The sequence below is a fragment of the Nelusetta ayraudi genome, unplaced genomic scaffold (genome assembly GCF_046127955.1).
Source record: "Nelusetta ayraudi isolate G7.1 ecotype Tasmania unplaced genomic scaffold, CSIRO-AGI_Nayr_v1 ptg000011l, whole genome shotgun sequence".
In the NCBI taxonomy this organism is placed as follows: domain Eukaryota; kingdom Metazoa; phylum Chordata; class Actinopteri; order Tetraodontiformes; family Monacanthidae; genus Nelusetta; species Nelusetta ayraudi.
In genome coordinates, this window is record NW_027466061.1 from 12,065,590 (window position 1) to 12,093,083 (window position 27,494).

Below are 27,494 nucleotides of genomic sequence, written 5' to 3' on the forward strand. Positions count from 1 at the left end.
GTTTTGGTGTATTAATGAGACGAAGATGTTTTATTGCAGCAACACGTCTCTGCTGCTCCTCCAACATCCCCATAAATACTAGGGGGGATGGGGGGTCCACTGCCTAACACTGTAACAGCAAAACCTTACAAGTCTTAATAAATAAACAATAGAATAAATATCTCTGGTTTCAACAGTGCCGTGTTGTCGGTGATACATGCGTTCCAACCCCCAGAGAGCAAAGATGTCACGCTGTAGGGAAAAATGGAAGGCAGAACAGAAGATCTTACTGTTTACAACGTTGACGCTGGGTTTTACAGGCAGAGGCCTTGGTCATAGATTTTCACCAGACGTTTAATGTGGAAAAGCTTTCGCCGGAGTTCTTTGCACTGTTTCCGCTTTGCTTGATAGTCTGGAGTCTGAAAAAAAAAATGAAATAATGCAGCTTAATACTGGGTTCAGCACTGTCAATAGTCTTATACTGAAATTCAAACATGTCCTTTAAAAATGTTTGCTAATTCATGATAAGTTAAATTTAGCACGGCCATTAGTTGTCGCCCTCCTCTGGCACCAAGAGTAATTACATTAGAACGTTTTGAATAGCTGGAAGATGAAAAGACCAACACATTTCCTTCAAAGCAAACACATCAACTCATCTGGTTTGAGTCTTGCCATTTTGTATTTTTCGCAAGAAAGAGTTAGCGTTGATCCACAAAACATCAGTTGGAATAGAACTATCAACCTTCTACAGAGATTCACTTACCCTCTTAAGTTCTTTCAGTCTGTTGTACTCATCCGCCACACCCTGTGACCAGGAAACATATTGGACCCCTGAGCTGTAGGGGCTAATGCACCACATCCGACTTGAGCTTGGATGAAAAAACTGTTTGCACATTGTGTAATACCTGGTACTTGATGCAGTCCTCGTCCAGTGTGTCCAGCTCTCGGCTCAGTTTGTGCATCTGGTCGCTGGTTTGATCCAACTCTGCACAGAGTCTCTTGTAGCAGGTCAGCTCAGAGTCAAACTCCCTCTTATAGTGGCGACGCTGCTGCTCTGACATTATCTCTGGGTACAGTCTTACCAAAAAAACACACAATAATGATAATAATATTAAAGCTCTCTCTACGAGCGCTGACATTAATTAGGAAAATTTAGCCAACAGGAAGTTAGTTTAGCAATGTGGTTGATATTTCATACATACGACGGCGTTTGAAATGATGACATTATGACTCCCAATTCTGAGAACAAATTATGGTCACTGGCTTGACAGTTGTTTTTTTTTTTTTTTAACTTTAATTTTTTTTTCTTGATTTAAATGTGATGGCTTATACAGTTCCTTATTAAACTGGAAAAAACACTTTTGTCTGAGACAATATTTTTACACTTGCATTAATAGATAAAAAGTTAAAACCCAACCAAATACCAGCGGGCAGTCTCACCTGCAGAGGTCATCAGTGTGGAGCTGCTCCAACTCATTCCCAGTGTCTCCAGTGGTGTAACCAGTTTCGCACTGGGACTCCTGAGCCACAGGCCTCTTGTCTTCTCCCTGAGGACACGCTGGAGGTTTTCTGAGGCCGACCGCGTCGTCTGAGGAGCTGCTGCAGACGACAGTGGTCCTGCAGCCCCGGTGCGGTTGCTCAGCGCCCCGGTAATGGCTCCTGTGTGGAGGAAGTGCCGGAGAGCCATCAGGTTCACGGCTGAGCAATCTAGACCTGCATTGCGTTAGTTCGGAGAATGACATGACTGCAGTTGTTTGTTATTTTTAACTTTGCTATTTGAATTTATTATAGGAGTTCCTGATGAAGCTTTAAAGGTCCAGTGTGTAAGATTTTGTTCAAATAATGATTTCTATATTGGATAAAAGCTTAACATACTGCCCATAAATGCATTAATAAATGTGTATATTTACAGTACAATAAAAGCAACTTGAACAGTTCTCAAATATATATAAGAATATACATTGAGCCCTCACCCTAACCCTCTTGCTTCTTGTTAGCTGCCATCTTGTGGTATTTAAGGAAGCCTGAAAGTGCCCTAAACACAAAACGCATTGTCAGGCGTGCTTCCTTAAAAATTTTACACACTGCACCTTTAATATTTGTGTGTGTGTGTGCGTGTGTGCGTGCGTGTGTGGGTGTGTGAATAAAACTTACATGAATAAAATAAATTACATTAGTATCTGTCACAATGTTTCCAAGTTAAGATTGGTTTGATATATTCAAATAATTTGGTTTATACTGACTGTTGCTCACTCCATAAAACCTCACAGTGGAGTTTAGTGTCACAGACAACAATTAATTGATGATGATATGTAGGCACAATAAGACAACTTTTACCTGTTGTCTAAACATGGATTCCACTAAGTGACTCTGATAGAACATGAGGTGTTCACTGATAGCATTTATTGACAAAAGTGTTGACCAGATGGTGGTGCTGCACAAAAGTTCAAAGACTGATGTGAGTTGTTTTATCCCCTCACAGAGCCACTGAAGCCAAAGGAGACTTTTGCTCCTTTGCATTTACAAAGTGAAAACAAAAGGATCTGCCTAGATCCACTGTTCATTTGATTTGTTGTTTTTTACAGTGATGTGGTTCCAAAGATGTAAACAAACGTTTCCCCAAACAAACAAGAATGGACAATAAGGTAAGTCAAACAAACATGACACCGAGTAATATTACAAAAGGCCTATAACATACAGTACATTGATAAAAAACAAAACAAACAGTTTTATATAACATTATAATAAAACATGAATTACTTTTGTCGTTTAAATAATTCTTCTTAAAATTAAATACTTCAGGTGTCCTGAAGGTTAAGGAGCAAAATGTTCTGACGATAAGAGGATTGGAGTTTGATGATTTTGATCATTTGGCATCAGGTTTTCTTGTCTGAACATGTTTCTGTTGTGGTCAGTGATGCTTCTTCTGTGGTGTCCCTCAAAACTCTGTCCGTGGCCCCATGTGGAGAGTTGGATAAATGCTGTCACAAAGGCACGTCACAAGTCAACACAAGGCTCGGTTCCAATATTACAACAAGGAAAAACAGACTCTGGCAACTTCACGGAGAGTAAGGAAAGAAATACAGAAAATAAGGAGATATTTATTTTTGAAGCCATAAATGTGTTCCATGTGTTTATGAGTCTGCGCTCACTGAGCGCATCAATAAAGCCAGACGGAAAACGTTCACTTGAATTTCCATCTTGGGACTAATGTTCTCAACACAATGTAACAAACACAGTAAATCACATCATTTGACACCAAGCAAAAACAAAAACTATCAAACAAACAATATGAGCCTACCTACATCACAAACCCTCCATCACCATCTCTCACCTGTGGCTCCCAACACGTCCCTCACTGGGAAGGCTGACTGCTCCGTTGCTGTAGGACACTACACTGTTCACCACAGGCAGGGGGGGAGCCGAGGGCCATGCTGCTGCATTCTGGGGGCTGCGCGGCTCCTCAAAATGGTCCTCCTGAAACAACGTTGAAACCGCTGGAGTCAGAGCCCCGTCTGTCTGTTTGGTTGAGCACAAAGCTGCCTTCTGGTGCCTGCTAACTGCTGGCATCGAGTCTCTGGAGAAATGACCACACCAGGACATGGACTCTTGGCTGTAGGAGAACGTCTTTGTGTGCGTTAAGTGTGTACGTGTGTATCCCAATCATAACATGATCATTGTCCCTATTAAAATGCAGAGGGGGAAGTCAAATCAGTGAGATTTGCTTCTTTTTTTCACCATCATGAACAGTAAACGTGTTGCAGAGCGCTGGGGCTATTATGTTTTGCAGCAAACAAAAAAGTGTAGCAGAGTGCTCTTCAAAACACAACCATATTGTTGCTTAAAGCAAAACATGAAAATGTTCAGAGAAAAAAAAAAATCTCTCCCTGAAAAATAGTCAGATACAACAAAAAACATCCTTGGGTGATAGCAAACAGTAAAACTGCATTATGTCTCCTGTGCTCCACACTGCTGTGCACGCACACACAGGCACACACTGCTATGCATAATTCATGGATTTCAGTCTTTGGCCTATTTCTGGGTCGCAGTGCAGGATCCAGTGAGCTTATGTAGAAGTCTGGGCAGGAAGAAAAAAAAAAACTGCGGGTGAAACAGATCTAATGGATGTTTAGTCTGAGGACAATAACCTGTGAGAGGAGGAAACAGGAAGTGATCCACTGACAATCACTGCCTGCTGATGTGTAATCATTTGATTTAGTCATTGTGGAAACGGACACTTCCCAGTGCACATGCACCGTGGAGATGGTGGAGAAGCGCTTTGAAGGGCTTTAAGCTGTTTCTCTTTTCACTGGTGGTTAATCATCTTTAAATTTTATAAAAGTTGCCAGACCTCGACTTATTAAACTATAGTAAACTAACCAAACAAACAAGTCATTCTATCAACCCTGAATTAATTTAACTGACTGAAACCCCCATAAAGATTCCATAAAACCTTTTTTTTTTTTAAATTAAAATATATTAAATAACATTTAATTCTAACTCTAAAAATACATAATATTACACACACACCCCATTTGTTTGGACACCATTTCAGAACATTCTGTCAGCAGGAGCTGAGCAGTTTGTTGCTACACCACATAGTAATGAGTCACGTTCCAGTTTGCTCAAAGGATGCTGATGCTTTCGTAAATGCATCCTCCATCATCATTACCTTTATCATCACCACTGTCATTATTATTATTATTATTATTATTATTATTATTATTATTATTATTATTATCATTATTTCCTCTTGCAGTCCACCCTATCAACAACACAACACACAACACAAATGTGGCAGAAAACTGGGGAAAATGACTGGGAAGCCCTGAGTCTGCAGCCGTGTGCAGCAGTTCCCCCTGAACACGCTGAATCATTTAGCGGCGCCGCGCTCTGTGGGGACTCGCACACCAACACTGAGGCAACTCCAACCCCACTACCCCCCTTTTATATATTATACATGCCACATACATTATACATGGCTTCCTGCAAGGCAAGTGCTGCAATACAAGAGTGGCCCAGAAAATTGGGCTTGCATCTCGATTAAGGGACTCGACTCCACGTCGGGTGAGTGTGAGAACTATGTAGGCCAAGGTCTCGCCGGAGAGACTCATCCAATCTGTTGCGTCCCTTCCCACAAAGAGCCTCAGCAGGGTGCGATTCATGGAACAATGCAACTGGAGTAGATTAATCACTGCTAAACACCGCGCAAGGCTGCAAAGTAGGAACATGGCAGCTTTCACGTTTCAGGACCGAGACAACAGACAACTCCAACTTTGGCTCCCAACCATAGGGAAGGCCTTTTATAAAAAGGGGCCCGCGGCCTCAAGAAAAAAAATCTCAATAAATTAAAGGGGATTAAATTCAAATCAATTTATTCATAGTATTAAGACTGATTAATACCAAAATGGTTGGAATCAAATGGATTGGTTGAAATGCTTTTTATGTGACACATACTTGTACTCTAACTTTTTAAACCTACAAATTTTAGTTTGAATGTGTGAGCAAACCAATAGAAACAGTCAATTATCTCGAGTACTTTGATAACAGTTTGATAACCGTTTGCACTACAACAACATTAACATTCAGAGTCGAGGTGTCTAGGTGTGCTGGAACAATGAGTGACAATAAACGCTGATGATCCCCGACACCCGAGGTGGAGCCGTCCTCCAGCTTGTTTCTTTTAACAGGAACTCATAAAGTCCAGCTTGCAACATTTCTGCGCCTCTGTTATATCCAGGCTGGCTAATGATTACTGAGGGTGAAACCGGGGCGTGCTGAGAGGAAACGGTAGCGTCCTTTACGACTTGTCAGACAGCGGCCACCAGGAGGAACTTTCCTACGGTGGCCAACATGGAACAAACACAATACAACTGCCTAATGCGCCTCAGTTGGCGAAAACAGCTGCAGGTGTGGGAGCGATGCAAATTCATAAACACAAGTACAAGAAAACGCATGCAAACGTAAAAAAACCCCAAAACAAAACACTGCATAATGCAGTCACTACAATGGAAGTGTTCCAAACTTGCAGGGGGCGCTCTTAGCGGAACAGCTCAATGGAGAGACACACAGGTAGACCGAGAACGGCTGACTGGAAAGTTCTAGTAGAACCTGGCATAAAGTACGCTCAAATATAAGTCACATTAGCGTGCTAAGCCGTGCCTTGCAGCTGTTGTTTGAAACAACGTCAGTCAGCCGTTCTCGGTCTACCTGTGTGTCTCTCCATTGAGCTGTTTTGCAAAGAGCGCCCCCTGCAGGTTTGGAGCACTTGTGCTGTAGTGACTGCTTTATGCAGCGTTTTTTTTGTTTGCATGTGTTTTCTTGGTTTGCATCTGTTGTGTTTTGCATCCCTTCTCTGTCTTTTTTTGCACCACGATCCTCTTTTTGTACCTTGTTTAGACTTGTGTTGGTGAATTTGCATCTGTTCCATATCTGCAGCTGTTTTCGCCAGCAAAGGTGCATTAGGCAGTTGTATTGCGTTTGGCCCTTGTCGGCCACCGCACTATACTACATTCTGTAGAAACTTTACACAGTTTGATGTTCCAAGCTTTTAAAAAAGGAGCTTCAACTGCTTCTGGAAACATGAAACAAGTGTTTGCCCAAACTCATTCATAAAAAAAAAAAAAAACCAAAGCAATCAGCGTTAAAGCATCAAGTAAATTATAACCAACACCTTGTTACTCACATAATCCTGAACATCCTGCCCCTCTGGCATTCCGGCGTGCGGCTCATCCCACAGGATGCTGGCTTTGCCGTGGCGCCAGATCTTGCTGCGGGTCTTGTAGGCGTAGAAAGCCGACATGGACAGAGCCAAAACCACAAGCAGACCGAACACTAACGCAGCCACCTGGGGAGGTAGAGCAAGAGAGAGGGTCGGTTTTAAAGTCAGAGCGAGGACACAGATAAAATAAAAAATGACTAAAAAGTCAACCGGCCTCTTCGGGATCCATGTAGCAGTAGTGGTGCAGGTGCTGGTTGTACATGGGGAACCCTGCCGGGAAGCTCGCCCCCAGGCTGGCGCTGAGGCTGGGGCTGGCCTGGCTCGTCTTGCACTTCATCAGCAGGGGGTTGTAGAGCATGCTCTGCGAGCTCTGCGCCATGGGGTTCACCCCGATGGCAAAGATGATGTCGATGATGCCCTTTGGTTGTCGAAGGGTCGAGAAGTGAGTGTCATTTGTGAGCATTTGGTATCACATTCTTACATCTTTCACTCATGAAGGCTGAAGCAGTGGAATTTAAGGGCAAAAAAGGAGACAAAGGAAATCTGGCTCACTTTATTCTCAGCGCCACGTCAACAATGTCACAAGTGCTCCTCACATTTTTTAAATTCATTTAACAGTTCTCGGGTTTCACAGAAAGAAAGACCAATTCTCTCAGTGGCCATGTATGTAAAGTGGAGGGTGTGGGGGGTCAAAAGGAAGGAAGTGTGTCTTAGCTGTCTAATTTTCCATGACTGCAGATGCAGGATGAAAACTAACTCTCCGGCTCCAGTGGAAAAGATCATCAGTAAAAGTACTAATGTGCTGGATTTTCAGCTTTATATTTACTTTTTCTTTTTTCTTGGTGGTATTCTGCCCAGAACTTTGTCCTGTAGGTGGATGTTATTGTGTAAGATGCTCTTCTGAAGAAACTCCCCGAGATGTTGGAAAATGTTTACCGTTTTGTCACAGATCATTTTAGTTTTACTCTTGTTTGATTTTTGACTTTTGATTAGTAGTTTTGAAGGTGAACCCTTGAAGCCAGTACATAAACACCTTTTATTCTTTGTCAAACTCCCTCAGAATCGTGTCTAATAGCCAACAACCACATGAAAACCCAGATATCTTCAAATGAAACAGAAGTACGGCGTGAGGGCTCACCTGAAGGATCGCCAGGACGATGTCACAGATGAACACTGTGAGGTAGAACCTGCAGCTACGCGAGATCCTTGCTCGCGAGAAGCTCCATATCAGGAGGACCAGTGACACGATGAAGTTGACGCCGGACATTACCATCATGGCCACCTTGGCGGACATGGGCGTCATGTAGGAGCTGCTGTAGCCGTAGGTTCCTGCGTAGTATCCTCCGAAACTCGTCTCCAAGAACCCTCCGCCGCTGATGCTCCCGCCGTATCCGTTGCCGTTGATTTCCCACACTAGAGTTGAGGCCACCAGGGCCATGATGATGAAACACATGAGCACCGTGACGACTTTGAAGGTCCTCACCAGCCCCGGCGGCGACAGGCAGTGGTAGAAGTGCTGCGGCTCTTTGCCAACCACGGCCGAGCCGCAGCTATAGGGGACGTAGTGGTAGGAGGTGTGCTGGGACGCAGGAGTATAGGGGGGGCTGTACACAGGTGGGCTGTACACTGGCGGGCTGTACACTGGTGGGCTGTCATGGTGGTGGTGCTGAGGCTCATACATGGTTGACCTGCAGGAAAAGGTGAGCAGCATCAGTCACAGCACAACTCGAAATAGGACTCAGAGGGCACACAGAAGCATTCTGATAACTTTATGTACAAACACACAACGTTTGTCCTGGACGACTCAACACTCTCAGTGCTCAGTTGTTAGGAACTAGGCTAAATTCAACTGTCAGACTGAGATCCAACACACACAACTTTTCATTCCAACAAACTTTCCATTATTTAAATATATTCATATTATTCCTAGAACTCATGCATGTGTTTTATTTGTTTGATCAAAATTTACATTCAAGAGACTGTAAAGCATCTCTAAAGCACTTTGTCTCTTAAAATTAATTTCATTCAAAATTATCATCCTGTCTAAAGTTATTTCCCACACTGCACAACTTTATTTTGTTTGACCATTTTTTTGTTTACACGGTTAATGGTTGCAATCTATTTAAGTGCCATTACGTATTTTCTTTTACACTGTCGCTGTTACCTGCTGTTACCTAGCAAATCCCATGCAAAATTGAAATTGGGATTTGCTCACATCAGCTTCATTTTTAGATGAATATAACCTTTAAAATCAGGATAAGAAACGTCATTCTAACGTCTCTCTGTCATGATGACGACTTGGCTCACAGGCTGGGGGCACATTTAAAAACCATCGCCAGTTTCCTTTCTCCATGTTGGCCTGTTTGAGTCTCTTCGTGCCTCTCAGTGACCCTGAGCTCTCTGAGCCTCCTGGATTCCTCGCCCTCATGCAACTCAAGCCTCCAGCTGTTTAATAATTCAGACTGGGTGCAGGTGGGAGCTGGGATGATCTGAGCCATGGCGGAGGGAGGCCATGTGGACGGGTCACACAATCCAGTGAACTTCTTACTTTCATCATCTGTAGGTTATCACATTTCACATTTGTATCGTCCATTAGGATCCATGTGATGCACGCGACTCGTCTGTTAGCACGAAGCACACCGCGCAACACATAAAACAAACAAAAAATATAAAATATAGACTCGTTTTTCCGTTTCAAAGGTGAACCGATCACCCTGGTTAAAACTCACCGCTGCTCGTTTCTCCGTGGGACTGGTCCGGTCCGTCCACAGGTGGGATTCCAGCAGCAGCGTCGACTCCTCTTTATCACAGCCACCGGGTCGTAAAAGTACCGTCACAGCCCCTCCACACTTTCCTTTTCCTCGCAGAGTTTCATTTCGCGGCTGCGTGACTCAGAGCTGGCGCGGCTCTCAGAACGGTTCACCTGTTGCAACACAGTGACCACGTGATCCAAGATCGGTAGCCCATAGGTCCCAAACATGGACGATCCCAAATCAGGCTAGATATAATATAATATAATATAATATGATATAATATAATATAATATAATATAATATAATATAATATAATATAATATAATATAATATGATTTGATATGTATCCCGTATCGACTCAAGGGACACAGCATTTCATTGTCAAATATGGGCTGATTCTGTATTTTAAGGGATGGTTGGCAACTCTAAACATAACATAACATAACATAATATAATATGATATGATATAATATGGGCGACACGGTGGAGAGTGGGTTCTCTCCGGGTTCTCCTCCCACAGTCAAAAAACATGCATGTGAGGTGAATTGAACACTCTAAATTGTCCGTAGGTGTGCATGTGAGTGTGAATGGTTGTCTGTGTCAATGTGGCCCTGCGATGAACTGGTGACCTGTCCAGGGTGTACCCTGCCTTCGCCCTAAGACAGCTGGGATAGACTCCTATGACCCTGATCTCAGGAAGAAGCGGGTATAGAAAATGAATGAATGATAATATAATATATGAACATTATATAAAACAGATTTATTGTGAATTTATTGGCCTTCCTGGTTATTTTTATCAGGGAAACTTCACAGTCATTGATTCAACATGCAATTATTTCAAGTCAGGTAGCCCCAATGAATGTATAGAAAATTTTAACTGAATATTTACACCTGTACAATATATTAAATAGAACAATATGTTACTGTGGCAGAAAACAATGAGAAGAAAAGCACATTTTAAACAATACATTTTAAATATCAATTTAAAAAGTAAATTGAACATCAACATCAAGTTATTACACCACACTGACAGAAATACAACATTTAAGACATGGAATGCCGTAAGTGACGTTTAGTGCCGAATGTTTTGTATAATACTCGCTAATCTGAATTTCTTTTTGAAAATATGTATTTAACATATGTATGAGACTGAAGGGAAAAAGTGCTTCCTCGTTCTGTGGGCTTATCTTTTGCTTGGCTCATATTTGTCCTTATGTCAGTCTGCTGGGTGCGGTTTCTTGGTCAAAGGTGCGGATTCTGTTTTTGATGTGACCTAATTTGCCTTTCAGGTATTCACAGCGTTCCCTTTTCTCCAGGAAGGCAGGATCCTGTGAAATACATAAACACGACAAATAATCTGCCTTGTTGTACTCACCACATTAACTTTCGCCATTTGGTGTCATGTTGTTCAACATAAGTTCTTACTGTAGCTTCCATTTAGCTGTCATTGTTACCTGCTTCAAATTAGAGTCAACATCTCACGCTGAATGAACTCACCCTCTTTTTCTCCTCATACGTTCTCCGAATGCTCTGTATCCTCCACCGATCCTGACAGACACAATGTTAACCTCATGAAACATCTCTGTCACATACTGACATTAGCAGCTGTGCATAAACACCTCCTTTTAAAGCTGAAGTTATGTCACATAATGTCGACGTTGTGTTCAACATCCATGTTACCTGTTGGCTTTTTCCCTCGCTGAGGAGCCGGGCCATGGCCGCGTCCAGTTCTGTGAACTTGCTGAGGGTGGTGCTGACGTCCCTGTGAAGGTCCTTGTACTCCTGATACTGGTCGTTGAAAACGGCTCGATACTTTTCCCTTTCTTCCACACAGCTGATCTCTGGATATTTGCTGTTAAGATGTATTTCAGACAAAGATTATCATGTTTTTGTGTGTCTGTTTCTGCAGACAAAGGCATTTTTTTGGGAGACTTTTGCTTACATGACGTAGTCTGCAATGATGTGTGCTTTGGGTGTATATTCAGACGCTCTGTTCAGTCCGACTACATTCCCATGGACTTTAGGTCTCCCAGCAAACTGGTTGTCTTTACTCAGAGGTGTGTCTATTTCATCTCTGAATGATATTCTCTTTCTTTTTGGAGGGTTCAGTGGGATGGGCTGTTGAAAAAAACAAATGCGTAAAAGTTATAAAAAGTTCCATCATTTTAACCTTAAGAGTCGCTTGAGATGTAGATCAAGATTTAGAAACACTGTCTGAGTAAAATCTGCATCCCCTTGTATTGTTTTGAGAAATGAAATCAGCTGACGGTGGAATTTCTCACTTGTAGGCAATGGAAGTTGTGCCCTGTTGCCCCCTTAAGGAATCTGATTGGTTTGTCAAACTTACGACCGGCTGAAAATGCTTCAGATACTTTTCCTTTCCCAATAAGATGGATGAGCCAGATTTCACACTGGAGACACAGTCATGCTATTCTAACATAGTTGATCTAACATACCTGATCTTCGAGGTACTTCCTTTCTCTGCGTGCGGCCTCGTGCCTCCACATCTTCAGACACACCAGGAAGCTTCCCAAATACATGACCATGTTGATGAACATGAAGGCGGTCCCCGCCATCTGGCCGCCCTCCACCCTGCACAGGCTGGCCACCAGCGGGTTGATGCCGACACTCATGAAGCACAAGCCGCCGCGGTTCAGGTCGTTGATGTAGACGATGCCCGCCGCCATATAGAGCAGGAACATGGCCAAATTGATGAAGGCTTCCGTCAGTGGCCACCAGGGGGAGTCCAGGAGGATGGTGCGGTAATACATAGACATGCCCATCACCAGGAGAATAAGGGTCAGGATCCAACAGAGGCCGGCTACCACAAGCACCAAGGGAGTCATGGGGCCGCTGTAGCTGTAGCCAGACATGCCCTGGCCGTTGTTGTACACGCCATTGTACATTCCGTAGCTGTTGGACCACTCGCTGTCCTTCTGGATGTAGGCGATGACGCAGGCCACCACCATCCCGCCAAACACCAGCTGAAGACCTGCCAGGAGCCGCAGCAGACCCGGCCAGGACTTGAGGTAGGAGTACTTGAGGTTGTACACCTCCAACTTCTCAGCGTAGTACTCAGCCGGGTGGATACTGGACAGCATGGAGTCGTCTGGTGGAGGGAGGTGATGGAAGTCCTCGTCGTCGTGTCTGTCCATCAGCAGGGGCTTCTGGGAGTTGTGGCTGGACGACTGGCTCCAGTCGCTGCGGCCCATCAGAGGGCTCACCGGTGGGCTCACCTGAGTGCCATTGGGCAGGATCTGAATTGTTTTGGCTTCGGGCTCATTTGTTGCGTCACTTTGCCTCATCCACTTGTGTAGGACACCCCCCCAAGACTGTGGGAGGAGGAACTTGAATCTGTGACCCACACTCTCCTTTTCTTGGGCATGGTCATCGTCTTCGCCGCTGGGCGAAGTGCGACCTGCGGAGTGATTGTCGCCGTCGTCGGTGATGCTTGCTGGCGTAGGCGTGTGCGTGACCCACATGGGCACGGGACGACCGTGGACCGAGTTCGACTCACTTGGGGAGGAGCCAGCAACACTGCTGAGGTCTTGGCTACCGAGTTTCCTGCTGGAGCTTCTCATTCTGCCGGCTGATTTTGCTGAATCATGGAGAATGAAGGCTGGTGCTCAGTCCTCAGTAGGCATCAACAGTCAATTGAGAAACTTCTTTTTAGTCTTCATGTATGGAGGAATTACAAAAAAATACAAATTACTACACCTCAAACTCCAATTAGTGTCTTGAACTCTATTTGAATTGAGGCAAAAACGAAAATTGCAAGAGTGATATCAGTATGCGAACAAAATACAACCACATGATTGGCCAACCAGAATGTTGCAAGATGACAGAAACAATTAGTCAAATTTTAGGAATAATACAAACAAGTCAGGGCATGTTTTCTTTTTTAAATGTCAACAATATTCACCACAGTGAATGTTTGAAACAATCATTTTGTATACTTTATACCAAAATAGATTCTTATATAGTATATATTTTAGCTAATTATTATTAGTTTTATTTTATTTTATTTCATTTTATTATTATTATTATTTTTTTTTACATTTTTCAATAGAGAATCTTAATTCCCAAATACATGACAAAAGTGTATTGGGACCAAAGTGCTTAAAAGTGTTGCTAGAGGACAGAAAAGACGTTACCAAACTGTCCATCTAAATGTGTATTGAGAGTATTAGTTTTCAGAACAGTTCAATGTCTGGTAACTCACCCAGCAACAGAAACTTGTCACTGTGCAGGAGTTTCAGAGGGACAACTACCACAACAACAACAAGAACAGCAGCAGTGTGGTGACAGACTCAAGAGCAGCAGAAACTCATTTACTGTTCAACACTCAGCAGAAGCAGAGTGTCGCTATGTACAGGCCATACTGACACACATCCGGAACAAAAGTCTGCTTTTAATCAGCCAAACTGCTGGAAAGGCAACACGCAGCATCTTACCAGTGAAGTGAGTCTCTGCCACGTACGGAAACACAAAGTGTAAAAAAAAAATGGCTGGAGTGTCCAGCGGGGCCCAACTCAGTCCGACCTAGCGTGTGTCTCAGGTGACTCACTACTGGAGTGAGACGTTCAGTTCCAAACATGCAGGCCTGTGATTGGCTGGTGTGTGTGTGTGTGTGGAACAAGGGGCGGGGGAGTAAAAGCTTAAACATTAAACCTGAATCACGGCAGTGCTGGGGCTGACTGGCACTGCTGGCCTAATCTCTAGGTGTGTGTGTGTGTGTGTGTGTGTGTGTGTGTGTGTGTGTGTGTGTGTGTGTGCATGTGTGAGACACTTGACATTAATAAAACCAAAGAGAGTAGCAGCTGCCTTTGGCCCCCAGGAGAGCGGTGGCCGCTTCCTTAATAAAAATGGCACTTAATTAATAATTACAGTGTAAACAAAACCTTAAATAATCCGCCCATTAGTTCCACTCTTACATGAGATTATATCATAATGTCCCGAGCAGTGTGGCTATCATCTTCAGCCTATCAAAAGCACTGGATTAGAGGCACTTGCTTTTTTGAAGACACGCTTGTTTGTTATCGGCTCAGCGATACCGTCTGCATCTCGTGTATCTATAGATCTGCGAAACGCTCTTTTATCACGCCGTCGTTTGTGATTAATTTATGATCCACTCCTGGCTGGATGCGCTGCGCCGTCGCACAGGAGGGAGTGTTGGCACTAGAGGGCAGCAGCAGCATGCTTGTGCTCCCGCTGCTCGCTCACGCCGCTGCTGCTGCTGCGTCTCCTGGTTTGAACCAGCGTTTGTTTCACCGTCGTGTTTCTACAAGTGTCTTCTGAGCCAAGGAAAGGAAAGAAGTCAGAAAAAAATGAAAAACCTTCATATTTAAATGATTGTAAAACAAGTGAAGTTCGGCCACCCCTCTTGACCCTGACCTCCTGACCTTGGCTGAGTCGCTCTCGTGTTCTAAAGGGGACAAGAACAAGACGTCCTCATGCAAAAAGAACGAAGGCCTGACTGGAGGTGCTGGAGACAGGACTGTGTGCCCTCTGACATAACAAAGCAGCAATTACCAGACCTGATTGCTTGCTTAACACACATTTTCTGGAAAGTAGAGAATTTTCTCTGTTCAGGTGAGTTCACTGACATGGCCGAGACTGTTTGAAAACACTGGCAACGCAAATTCTTTGCATAGCATTAAATCTTTAAAAAGAAGAGTGAGAATGAGAAGCATTTGCAGCTTTTAAATGACAAATGACGTCAAAGAGATTAGCGTTAAAAACATGAAATAAGGAACAGCAGGAGGTTTTTACTTCTCTTTGGACAAAATGGTGTCAATTTTCTCCTGACCGGCTTTATTTCGATTTGTTGAATTCATTTTAATATTTTCCATATGTGATGGAAATGTATAATTACAATCAGAATCAGACGAAGCTTCTGCTTTCCCCTGAGCTGCACACCCCTCCCTGTCACACACACACACACACACACACACACACACACACACACACACACACACACACACACATCTGACTCCAGGAATCAGTCCTGCTGTATGATGTGACGTCACTGCTGGCGATTCTTCCACAGCGCCGCTGATTTTCATGGAGAGAAAAGCTCAAGGCAAGGACATCAGTACCCACCATCACACACACACACACACACACACACACACACACACACACACACACACACACACACACACACACACACACAACAGCAGCAACCCACTTCCTCAAAAGTGCCCAGCAGTGGCCTTGGCCTGAGGCTACCTCGTGTGTTGGAGTCGTGCATGTCTCCTATCAGCGGCTGCCTGCACAGCTGCACATAATATTGCAGAACAATACCAGGGCCTAGTTGACTGTTTGGTTAAGGTTTAACATGGAGAGCTAGCACAACAAAGACTGAAATATGGAACAGACATGAAAGTGGATTTTTTTTAATTTCATATCTCGTGAGTGAGATAAGGTCACCAAAAATGTTTGTTTCCAGTTTTTAATAATAAGCCTTTATACATACATAAGGGGCAGGTAGAGAATTGCACCACAAACTATCAACAGTAGCTCCCACAGTTGCCCGAAGAACATCACATTCACGTTATTATATATCACACTATTGTGTCCTACCACTAGATGCTACCAAATTCTACACGCTGGGCCTTTGATACAGCATTAATTGATTCAGCCTGGGAAATATGCCAGCTGTATTTTCTTTCAGGTGTCTTTCTTTCAAAACATTTTCAAGTTTTTTTGGGGGAAAAACTCTTGATTTGCACTCTATATTTCTCCCTACCGCTTTACATGTCTATCACTTTCTTAAAGCACAATATCTTTATTTATCTATATTTGCTGAGCCCCAAATTTTTGGGCAACAACATGATTTAAGGTGCCAGGCTGTCTTGTGCCATTTACTACCGAATGACTAATAACAGCACAGTGTTTTAGGTCGAGGCTTCATAAAAAAATGATTATGAATTGGTGTTTTGCGACCCAACTTTAGTTTCATTCCCACTTGGCTGGAGTGCTCTAAGAGGGGTGCTGCAGGGAGGAGAAGGCCGTCCCCAACAGACAAACTCATTTGTATCAGATCACTTGGCCTCAAATGGAGGAAGTGATATGAGGGAAGAGCTGCAGAGAGGAATAAAGAACGACAGAGCGGCAACGCTGACTGATGGCACTCCAATCAAACATTTAGTGGAATGAAAAGGCCCTTCACACCCACTCTCCAGCACTATGGCATAATGCATTAAAAAGGCCAGAGAAGAGGAAAAAAAGGATCAATACTGCTATTCTCTCTGATTGCCCCAAGTGTATGCCAAAGCATGTTAGCTGGGAAGTGATGGGAGGGGCATCAAGCATAATGCAACCGCTGTGGTGGAGGAGGAGAAAAGTGGGGCTGGGGATAGATTGGATAAATGTCTTCCCCTCTCTGCTTCAAGGGGTCCCTGAAGGACTTTTAGGCACGCTGGGATGATCCTCAACACGAGGGATGCTAATTCCCGGTCCGACAGTCGTCTGCAGCCCTCTGCCCTCCTGTCTCCTTTCACCAGGGTCTCCACACGCTCTGAGAGGGACTCCTGGGCATTTTGTTTCTGGTTTCACACTTGAAGGTCTTGTGTCGGACCAGTTTTTAGATTTTATTTACATCCCCAACTACAGCAGAGAGCCTGGAAGCACTGATTACTCCCAAAACTCTTTACTTAGCCCTCGGTTTTCAACTACCAACAGAACTGTTTAGAGATAGAGAAGATAAAAAAAGGTGGAAAACTGACTCCTGGCTGGTCCAAAGAAGTTCATTAAGAAGGAACTGCAAGCTCAAAACTTACTGATGATGTGCGCATGCGGCAGTTTTATCAGACCTGGACAGGCTTTTGATTTAGTTTCAGTTCAATTTTCACTTTTCCCCCTGGTTAAATTTAACAAGAGTCGTGTTGAACAGGAATGCTAGTTTTCATTGTGTCCAGCCACAAGGTCACAACCTTTCATGAGGCGTCCTCCCTACCCTCCTAAAACCAGTAAGGGGCGCTCTCACTGTTCCCGGAATGCACAGTCGGTTGCTGGATTGTGTCAATAACCAGACATGGGTAGCCATGCCCATTGTGACATCACAAAGAGCTGACTTTGAGAGCTCTGACTTTTAGCACACGGGTGTCTCTCACTCCTGCCGACCTCACTGACAGGATAGTGATGCACTGAAGCAAAACATGAGCATTGTGAATTTGGCATATCATGAGACCTTTTTACAGAGGTGCGATGTAATGATGTACAAATACTTTGTTACTGTAATTAAGTAGATTTTTCAGGTATCTGTACTTTATTTAAGTTTTTTTTTTGCGACAATTTTTTTACTTTTCCTCCCTACATTTGTACACAAATATCTGCTCTTTCTACTTTTCACATTGTAAAAACATGCCTGTTACTTTTTTTTAAAAGTGATTTAAAGATACAAATTCTGTTCCACTTAAAACACATACGCATGCGCGCATATGTATGCATGTATGTATGTATGTATGTATGTATGTATGTATGTATGTATGTATGTACGTACATATATATAAATAAATATACAGTATGTATATATACATATATATGTATATACATACAGTATATATACTGAAACACATGCGCACACACATATTAAAGCAGCAAACATTGTCTTCATGGTGGCCTGCTCTTGCGGGACAGACGTGGAACAGTGGAGCTGTGTGGTGTGTTTCCACTGCTGTGCAGCAACAACAGGGTGAGTGACTCTGCCACTCTTGAGGGATGTGGGTCTGCTGCCAAGTCCCTCCTGGTTTGGCTGTAATTAACGAGGCTGAGGCTTGTTTGTGCATGTTGACATGAATAGTAGCTTGTTGTTTGAACGTTAATGGTTGCGTAAGTGTGTGCGTGTGTGTGTGTGTGTGTGTGTTTGCGCGCCAGCGCAGCCCCATGGCTAACCTTGGAAGAGCGCCTCAGCAGCTGCGTGTCCTTTGGAGCGATGTTTCTGTTTATGACAGCGCATCCTCCTGTAATCATGTTTTAGAGTGTCCTTGCCTCACAGTTTAACAGCACCAGATCGCGCCACGTCTGCGTCTGTCAACACTCGGTGCCAAGTCCACCGCTCAGTGTCACAGCGGCTGCAGACATGTTTTTGTTGTTGTTGTTGTTGTGTATTTCCCTGAGGAGCTGGATCTGGTGCGAAATCTGACTTTTATTCAATAGCTTTTTGCTTCTCTCAATAGATCTTCAAAACTTTATTGAGTGTAAAACAAAACTATTTTAGGGTTTCGGGTCAGGGAAAGAGAAATCAATTTTGTTGAGCTAGCTGTGAATCAACAAAGTGCTTTCACTGGCTGACGTGACGCCACGAGTGGTATGCAACCTCGACTGCGACATCTTTCCAAAGAAACACCAAAAAAAGGAGAATTCTTTAGCTGAAGATAGCTTTTAATGATCGGACTGTTGTGTCTCTCTTCGCTAGGACAAAAAGGTTCACCTGGAAAATGAAGGAAACAGCCAACAGTATACAGAGAACATCTTCGACCCATTTGCCATCCATTAAAAGTTGATTTATTCCAGTGCTACTACGTACATTATGCATCATGTGGCAGTGTACAACAGTACAATGATCAGGTTTACATTTTGTCACTTTGGGTGGGTGGGGTGACGGTGTGAGGGGCGGGGTTAGGGGGCAGCTCTTCTCTGAAGTTACTCTGGAGAGGCGTGTTCTGATTCCTGCATCTACGAGGACGGCCTACTTGTTTTTTTCCAGGGTAATAAAAGACTCTGGGATGCGTTTTGTTGTTTTTTTTTTTTTTTAATCACTTGGACTCGTCTACCGTTACGGATGTTCCCTCACGTCAGTGCGCCACTGCTGTGAGCTTCTCATCTTTTGGATGGATGTGATCAAGTCACAGCTGATTGGACGGTGGGATGGTGTTTCTGCAGGAATTGGTCAGTGATGGGGTGAAAATTAAAAATAATAATAAGAAACACAACTACAGAACTGTGTAAAAAAAAAAAAAAAACACCAAAAAAAACAGAACGGCAGTAGGACCAAAATGCTATTTTGCTGGATTTTTTCAAATGTTTCATCCCCTCTCATCGCTCTCACAACCTCTCTGCGTTTTCACTCAAAAATTTATCCCATTAACTTAAGTTAGTTAGTTAGTTTTTCTTGTCTGATGTGATGAGGTAAAAAGTCCCTCAAACTGTCCTGCTGACAGCCGTGGTAGTTTTAGCTCCTCAGAGTCGACTGTCCCGTGAAAAACAGATTTTTTTTCCTGCTTTTTTTTGTTTGACATTCATGTCAGAGCCGCTGTAATTAGTTCTGATTTGAATATTTTGCATTTTCATGTTTATGCGTTACACATGCGGTGTGTAAAGGCTGCAAGTCTGAAAATCTGTCTGAAAAAGCCGGCTCTACACGGAGCGCAAGCTGCCGGTTCGCATGTATCTGGCTCCTTTTCGTTCACTCTGCGGTCTTTAGTCATGTAGGCCCTCGGGGAAGCCGCTTTACGTGTGTGGGTCGGCCACTGATGGCCTTAATGATGACGGATGACAAATGCGAGGAGAAACCTCCGATGTAATGAAGAGGCGGAAATCTCAGATACGAACACAGGCAGGTGACTTTGCAATCGAGCAGATAATCTCCCATTAGCTGCCCTGACTGGCTGGATGACAGTGATTGAAACAGAGGCCACGATGAGTCTGATGAGTCGGCTGGAGCTCTGCATGGCACCACTAGTGGCTGGAGGTGGGGAGGAGCCGCGCTTTATAAAATCAAGTTTCAAATGGTAAAAAAGGCTAATATTCATGCTTCAGTAATGCAAACGGGTGGGAGGACTTGGGGGAGAACTGATTTACTGTCTCAACCTTTGACTGGAGCAGAAAATTGAGGAACTGGAAGTGGGGGAGGGGAGGAAGGAGGAAGGTAAGGGAGGTAAAAGGATGATTTTAGCACTAGCAACCTTTTTAAGATTGAGATTCATCGAGCAGTCATACTACTTTAGGACAGCATGCTTGCCCGCTAACTTGCTGACTTCCTCACTTTCTTGTCAATGCACTTCGAAAAGAAAAACAAATTCCCTCAAATGATCTACAATTCATCATACGACAGGAACGGGTCATACGCCATGCCTCAATTATTTTAGTGGAATTAATAGTGGGCGGACCAGGTACTTTAATGCGATAATAATGACCAGCTACAATGAATCTGTGCTTAAGGGTTGATGCACATTCCATTGTTTGAGTTATGGACCACACAGGACGTAGGCTTGGTTTAAATACCAACACATTTGTCACAAAAAAATGTTGTTTCGGATTTTCGATCATTCTTACGTGTGTATCTTACATCTAATCTCATCAGCGTGGTTTATTTGGTTAGATGCTTTTGAAATCACATCAGAATTGAGAGCTCAGCCGCTAGCAGGAAGACGTGGAGATAGGAATTCCTTTTAAATCTGAACAGATAATTACATTTTTCCAGAAAGTGATCCTACTTTTAAACTTGCAGAGAAGCCAAATCAAATTCCTTGAGAACATTTTTTTTTCTTTCAGCTTCCTCAGTAAGTCTGGATTTCTCCTTACTACGAACTTGAAACAGGGAACGCATCACAGCCCCGATGAAAAGACACTTTTTGGTAAACACAACAGAAAAAGAAGACAAAAAGAAAAAAAAAGTTATTGGAAATCAATCTACAATCATCAAACCAGTGGTGGAGTGTATTCTGTGGACCAGCTTTGCACATGATTGTGCAAAAACGTGTCTGCCTTATTTACTCCAGCAGACCTGAAGTTGACAGGGAAGCGGCAATGGCGGAGGGGAAGGTGGATGGCTAGAAATCTGTGTGTGTGTGTGTGTGTGAGAGAGAGAGAGCGAGAGAGAGAGAGAGAGAGAGAGAGAGAGAGAGAGAGCATGTGTGTGTGTGTGTGAGAGAGAGGGAGAGAGAGAGAGAGAGAGAGAGAGAGAGAGAGAGAGAGAGCATGTGTGTGTGTGCAACACAGAGCAAAGAGTGAACCCGATCTGTGACCAACAAAGATTCCCTCGGATCTGGACGTTTTTAGATGTCATGGTGTTAGTAGAAATAGAAATAAAAACATAAACAAACAAAAAGAAAGAGGTTTCCAAAAAAACGCCAAGAGTCGCTGTGTCATGGAGGCAATGTTATGCATTACATTAAGACATTTTCTTCTTTTCTCGAAACTCGGAGAGGAATGTATCGGAAAAAGGAATGCAATGCGGTATTCAGACTGTTAACATCGTAAAAAAGCTCTGAAATTAGTAATTAAATAACCCTCTACTATTTATACATTCAGGCACTGAAAAATCACATGTCAATATGTAACTAAAAAAGATAGTCGCTCTCTTTGCCCCCCCGCCCCCCTTGGTAAGAACGAGGAGGCTGGAACCCTTGGTGTTGGCAACTTTTTTCTCCCCCCCTCAAACCCAGCAGCAATGCCACATGCACCCCCTCGCTCCTCATTTTTCTCCCCCCTCCCCCTCCTGTAATTCTTCCCATCCCTCAAACTCATCCGGAAGTCGGAGCTCCCTCCTGCAGATTTTTCCTTCGCCGGTGGGAAAAGAATCGGTGACGGTTGTCTTTTGAAAGGGAGATCCGATGGTTCGTCCCGTCTCCTCGCTGACGGATGGACAGATGGGTGGACCGATGTCCTCCGCAGCCCTCCGATGGCCCCACGGCTCCACAGACCAACCCCCCCCAACCCACCCACACAACCCTCCATCCCCTCCCCTCCTCTCCATCTCTCCCCCACTCCCCCACCCTTCGTGCTTAAGGACTCTCCGGTGTGATAGCCAGCTTTCACCCCAGTGACCCTAAACTCAGTCATTGTCATTTTTTTTTAACTATACAAGGGCTTTTACAAAAAAAGCTAACTTGAACAGCCATACAATGGCTAAAACATAAACCATACCTCTACTATGTCTCGGTTTCATCAGTCATTTTTTGTTGTTTTTTTTCATTTCATTTTTAATTCTTTCTTTTTTCAGTTTTCCAAGGATGCATTTATGCGTTTTCTCTTGACGGGAGTCTGCTTGCGTTGCTCATTTTGGAGTAGCTCTGATCCGGCCGTGTGCTGAGAGGCTCAGTCACAGAGGAATCTTTTGTTTTTTTGGACTTGATGGGGGAGGTGTTAGGGGAGGGGTCACAGACGAGGTCGGAGGAGCGGCGGCGTCAAGACATGGGTTTTGTTAGAAGTCCGCCGATGGACTCGCCAGCGGTTACGAGGACGGCTTTGGACGTGACGGAATGAGGCGACGGGCGGGTTTTTCGGGGGACGTCGGGTTCGACGGCAGGACCGTCGGTGTTATCCGCTGTCGGAGGAGGTGTGTGGTGCTGTGGACGGGGAGCGCCGCCGCCGGGCGGTGGAAGTCCAGGATCGCTCGGAGCGTTCCGAGCGCTCCGAGGCTAGCGAGGAGGGCCTAAAGCGGTGAACGAAGCCGTCCAGGAAGTCCTGTTGCTGCTGGGTTATGGCTTGGGAGATGAGGCAGGGCAGCGCCTGCAGGCTGCCTGTCACCGAGTCCAGCTTGTCCTCCAGTGTGCCGATGCGCTTGTCCAGCTCCTCGCTGCGCTCCTGCAGCTCTGACACCAGGTCGTACATCACATTCTGGGTCTAATGGAGAGGAGAGAGGAAACGTGTTTCACAAAAGGTCCAGAAACAAGAGGCGATACGAGATATGAAAAAGTCTGATGATTAGATTTAACCTGGAAGAATGTCTGTAAAACATATTTAACATGCGCCTTTGCCTCTGCTGGTAGAGCGTGTACAATATTCATGAAAACTGCTTCGACTATAAACGTAAGAATCTAATCTAATAGTGGTCATTTGATGGGAAACCTCAAATGATGAGACAGAGCCTCGGCTACATGGCTAGCTAGCAAAGACAACCGGCTCTGCACGGTGGCAGGCAAAGTTCTTTCAGTTTGAAATTTGAAGACCCGCAGATTTTCCAAAAGTAACTGAAAGCACTTATATTTTTCTGTGCCAAGCACACAAAAGGAAACCACAATGTAGAGGCCAGTGACAACTCCACGGTGGTATCTGTCTGAGGATGCAGCCCTACAGTGTCCTGGCAGAGCAGATGGTGCCTCTGCGCCACAAGAGCAGGTATGGATGTATAATTGCTTTAAAAAGTATGTAAAAGCGAAACATGCCTCGTTTCCACCTCCTTCGTTTGCAGTTGCGCGGCAATAAAACCCGGAAAGCCCTGCACGCAGAGTCTTTTGAAAGCTGATCTCGCGTCAGAAACCTGGGCTCTAATGGCTTCCTTGTCCTGCTGGATTGCCACAGGACGCAACAGTCGCGGCAAAAACGGGTTAAGCAGCTGCTTTGAATCTGCCCGGCTCAGTCTGTGCAGGAAGCGGCGTGAGGAGCACCAGCGCTTTCGGGCGAGTCAGCATCGATCTTATCCTCCCAGCGTCTCCCCTCCATTTACTGCCGGGGAGGGCCTTTAATGCCTGCTGTATATGGCTGACATAAGTCATTCATAAAAAGACATGCGTCTCTATTATTGCCAAGCTTATTGTTCCCCAGCGGATGCAGCAGTCTTTTGTTAATGTATTTGCTTGATCTGCACATTATTCTTCCGTTAAGACTCAGGCGAGTCGTGTGTTGGGTATTTTATTTAATTTCATATTTTTTTTAAAGTGGATTTTACTTTTGTTGGCGCTTTAAAAGCTGCTGAAAAACATCAGGAGAGGTTTAGTCTAAATTGTCTCTGCTGCCATGTTGTAGACACAAATATTTCAGTCCCTCAAGTCTTTACCAAAGTGAAACTAATGCAAAGCCACAGAAGGAAACCAGTGTTTCATAACCACAATTAGTGTTTTTACCTCTGAAATGCAATGAAAACCAATGGCATCTCCATAAATAAAGGTCTTCTTCTTCTTCTTCTTCTTCTTCTTCTTCTTCATCCCCAGCCTGGTGTTGGCCCCGCCCCCTAATTACCTCTTGTGGAATGTCCAGGAAAGCTTCCCAATTAGCAGGAGGTTAAAACTGAAGTGTGATGGCTAAAGATGCTAAACAGATGCTTGATATCTATAATTTAAAAAAAATCTGATTCCTATCTGATCACTACCCAGCAGGGATGCCCCATGTAACGTCCTGCCTCTTGAGCCCGCTATGAAAAGCTAAGATGTAACATGGGAGCCTTCAAGTTCAGACATGAAAACTCACCTTTGCAAGGTCCACCAAGGTGTTGGCCTGATCATTGAGCTTCCTTTGCTCCATCTTCACACTGCGCAGTCTGGTGGAGGCAGGCAGAGGGGCAAAGGAAGGAGAAGGATGAGGGAGACACAAAGAGAAAGAGAGCAGAAGGAGGAGGATAGTAGATGGACAGGAAGTGGTTTCCAGGAGAGGAGACAGGTCGGTGCATGAGAGGACAGGAGGGAGGAGGAACAACAACACATAGCTTTCAATCAGGCTGATGATGTTTGCATAAACAGAGTGGATAGCCTGCATGCAAAAAATGGAAAAAAAAAACTTTTTTGTATCCATATGCATACACATACATGACTTTATATATGCATATCTATATATATATAAGTACACAGGCATTGCTCATTTCAATAATGCTGTATCAACCAAATCATGCAAAGTTGTGGAAGCATACGACACTTGTTTCAAAAATACAAGAAACATTTTGTTATTTTTGTCAGAGCCTCGTCTTTCTCTTGTTGAGGAAAAATAGTTTTCATACAGAGCTGATCTCGGTGCAACCCTGATCTCATTTGTCTGTGAGTTCAGAGTCAAAGGAAACCCTCAGCGTGAAGCTGAAAACAGCGAGTCGCTTTGACAAAACATGTTGTGTTTTTTTTGTGTTGTTTTTTTTAGCAGAAAGAATGCAATATGCTTCCAGAAAAGAACAACTTCCCCATACACACACCCCAAACATATTCCTGCTCAAGTCAAAACATTCCTTTTTTTTCCTTCCCAGACGATCAAAACAGAAACAATGACATGCCCTCTGTCAGTGCATGTACACACACTGGTCATTCGGTAGCGTGCAGCGGCTGTGAGTGGCTTTGTGCACGATGGGATGTGAGTGTGTGTGTGTCTGTGCGTCTGTGTGCGAGAGAGAGTATGCACAAAACCTGGAAGCAGATTTAAAAGTGTGCCATAAATAAATGGTCCAAAGACAACACTGAACACACACACACACACAAACACACACACACACACACACACACACACACACACCAACTCAGTGGCAGCGATCCGTCGGATGTGTTTTTGTGATGCCTTTGGCGCCGTGTCCCTTTATCTCCAATCAAACACATTACGGCACCGCAGGAAGCGTTAGCGTCGAGGCGAATAATGTGTCACTGTTGGCGCGGGCGGCACGTTGGAAGCGCCGCGTGCGAGCGGGAAGAGGAGAATTTCCCCGTTTGGCGAAAACAGTGAGACGGGACGACATTCAAGGGCACTTACTGGCGCGCAAACCAGCGTGTCAGAGCTGCTTGCTAACGGCAGCGTCTCCGCGGGGGGCCACCCGAGCAGCCTCGTGCACGTTTGCCCACTTTATGCCGGCTTATCGGAGAACAGACTCATTGGCTCATTAGCAGGCCAGCCACGACCCTGCGTGCGGGGTCACGAGGCGGCCGCATTCCATCTCAGGAAGAGAAGCAAAAAGTAAAGGTTAAAGGCCCTGCGTGTAAGATTTAGCACCATCTAATGGTAAGAAAGCACACTGTGGCTAATGCTCGTCAGAGTTGTCTCACTTGACTGGCGTCATTATTGAACTGCTCTTTTGGTAAATGCTAAAGCTCATTATTAGAAAAGTTTTCTATGGCTACATCAAACCATATCCATGCATATTTCCTCCGTCATCACCCGGTTGGCCTTGAACGCGACGTTTCAGCCTGAGCGGTTTGTGCGATTACGCCATCAAAAAACCACCAGCAGCGTGTGGGATGAGTTCTGATGATGCGGGGTTAATAAAGCCTCGGGAGCAGCTATATTAATCATGGGCCACAGCGCACAGTGCATCCCAGACGATCACGAACTCAACACCCAACACCAGAAGATTCTCTCGTTCACACGTTCTCTCCAAACAAGCGACTGTTGAAGGGGTAAAAAATGCTGATGCTGATGCTTCTCCGCTGTTTTTTTTTTCTTTTTCTCACTCCATTCATATTGTGGAAGGAGGGATGGGAGGGAGCGAGGAGAGGAAATGACACACTGAAGAAAGAATTAAATCATGGTGGAAAAAAATACATGAAAAACAACTCGGCATCCAACACCTTTGTTGCTTTTTTTTTTTTTTTCAACAAATGCTTTTTTTCTCATGCATGTCAAACGTAGACATGGAGCGAGACGTTGGTGGAGGATGTTGAGGAAACAGGAGGAGGAGGAGGATACATAGAAGACTCAACTTACTTCTGAGCTCTGCGGTGATAGAGCAAAACAAAGACAGAACACAATACAGTTTTAACCCCACGACATTCACGAAACGAGTGAAACCATTAACACTTGTCACTGTAAGCACGGGGTAAAAAAGGGGGAGGAGGGGCCAGAGGAACAGGGGGGCGGGGGGAGGAAGAAGGGAGGTGCGTGCGCTCAGTAGCGCTTGGTGTCTGTCTCTGTGTTGCGTGTGTGTGTGTGTGAAAGAGCGAAGGGCAGAGAAAGTAGAATCGAGGACTTTACATGTGCGCCGTATCACAATCAAAGGGGAATGAACGTCTTCATCCTTTCCACTGTATTTCAGACATTAGCAGCAGATTAATGATAAATTCCAAGCTTTTCTTTTTGCAAGGACGCACTGGTTCCTGTGTGGCACTCTGGGTGATTCTCCCTGGCTGCTACTTTCGCACAGCAGCGTTACCCTGTTCTTTTTTTTTTATTCCCATTTATTATCTGATCTAACGGTTTTTATTTTTGACTCAAACAGTAGCTGAGAGGAGGGTGGGACTTACTGGTGAATGGCTTGGAGAAACTTGCGCTGGTGTTTCCGCACCTTGGCGTGATCGATCTTCTTGACTAACTTGGTGTGTTTGTAGATGAGCCATGTTTCCCTGAGTACATTGGCAGCTGTGTTCTTGACCTGGAGGACGAGGTTGAGGGAGACGTTGAAAAAAACAACA

At 44.4% G+C, this 27,494-nt stretch overlaps 2 protein-coding genes across 2 annotated transcripts in view; both read right to left on the bottom strand.

Moving 5' to 3' along the window:
• Window positions 1-72: 72 nt before the first annotated feature.
• Window positions 73-14,042, bottom strand: ocln1 (occludin1). The gene is made up of 15 exons (XM_076019802.1): window positions 13,908-14,042; window positions 11,910-13,197; window positions 11,396-11,571; window positions 11,134-11,305; window positions 10,951-11,001; window positions 10,667-10,781; window positions 9,008-9,257; window positions 7,839-8,388; window positions 6,915-7,118; window positions 6,665-6,826; window positions 3,314-3,456; window positions 1,420-1,734; window positions 885-1,056; window positions 743-784; window positions 73-398 (listed from the first exon to the last, which is right to left on the bottom strand). The coding sequence occupies exons 2-15, from the start codon at window positions 13,032-13,034 to the stop codon at window positions 294-296; spliced, it is 3,582 nt and encodes a 1,193-aa protein (XP_075875917.1). The 5' UTR covers window positions 13,035-13,197; window positions 13,908-14,042; the 3' UTR covers window positions 73-293.
• An 8,296-nt stretch (window positions 14,043-22,338) lies between these two features.
• The window catches only part of kcnn1a (potassium intermediate/small conductance calcium-activated channel, subfamily N, member 1a), a 43,199-nt gene continuing 38,043 nt past the window's right edge, over window positions 22,339-27,494 (bottom strand). Inside the window, exons 7-9 of the mRNA XM_076021032.1 lie at window positions 27,327-27,454; window positions 24,589-24,658; window positions 22,339-23,025 (exon numbers count right to left, since the gene is read on the bottom strand). Of these exons, the coding sequence (XP_075877147.1) occupies window positions 22,720-23,025; window positions 24,589-24,658; window positions 27,327-27,454 (504 nt within the window). The 3' untranslated portion in view covers window positions 22,339-22,719. The remainder of the gene's footprint in view (window positions 23,026-24,588; window positions 24,659-27,326; window positions 27,455-27,494) is intronic.

What these genes read in the sequence shown, in the direction of transcription:
- ocln1 (XM_076019802.1), bottom strand. Translation starts at nt 13,034, where the DNA reads ATGAGAAGCTCCAGCAGGAAACTCGGTAGCCAAGACCTCAGCAGTGTT. An exon ending in GCGAGGGAAAAAGCCAACAG is followed by an intron (nt 11,002 to 11,133) that starts GTAACATGGATG and finishes TGTGTCTGTCAG; the next exon opens with GATCGGTGGAGGATACAGAG. An exon ending in GGACGTGTTGGGAGCCACAG is followed by an intron (nt 1,735 to 3,313) that starts GTGAGAGATGGT and finishes TTAAAAATAACA; the next exon opens with AACAACTGCAGTCATGTCAT.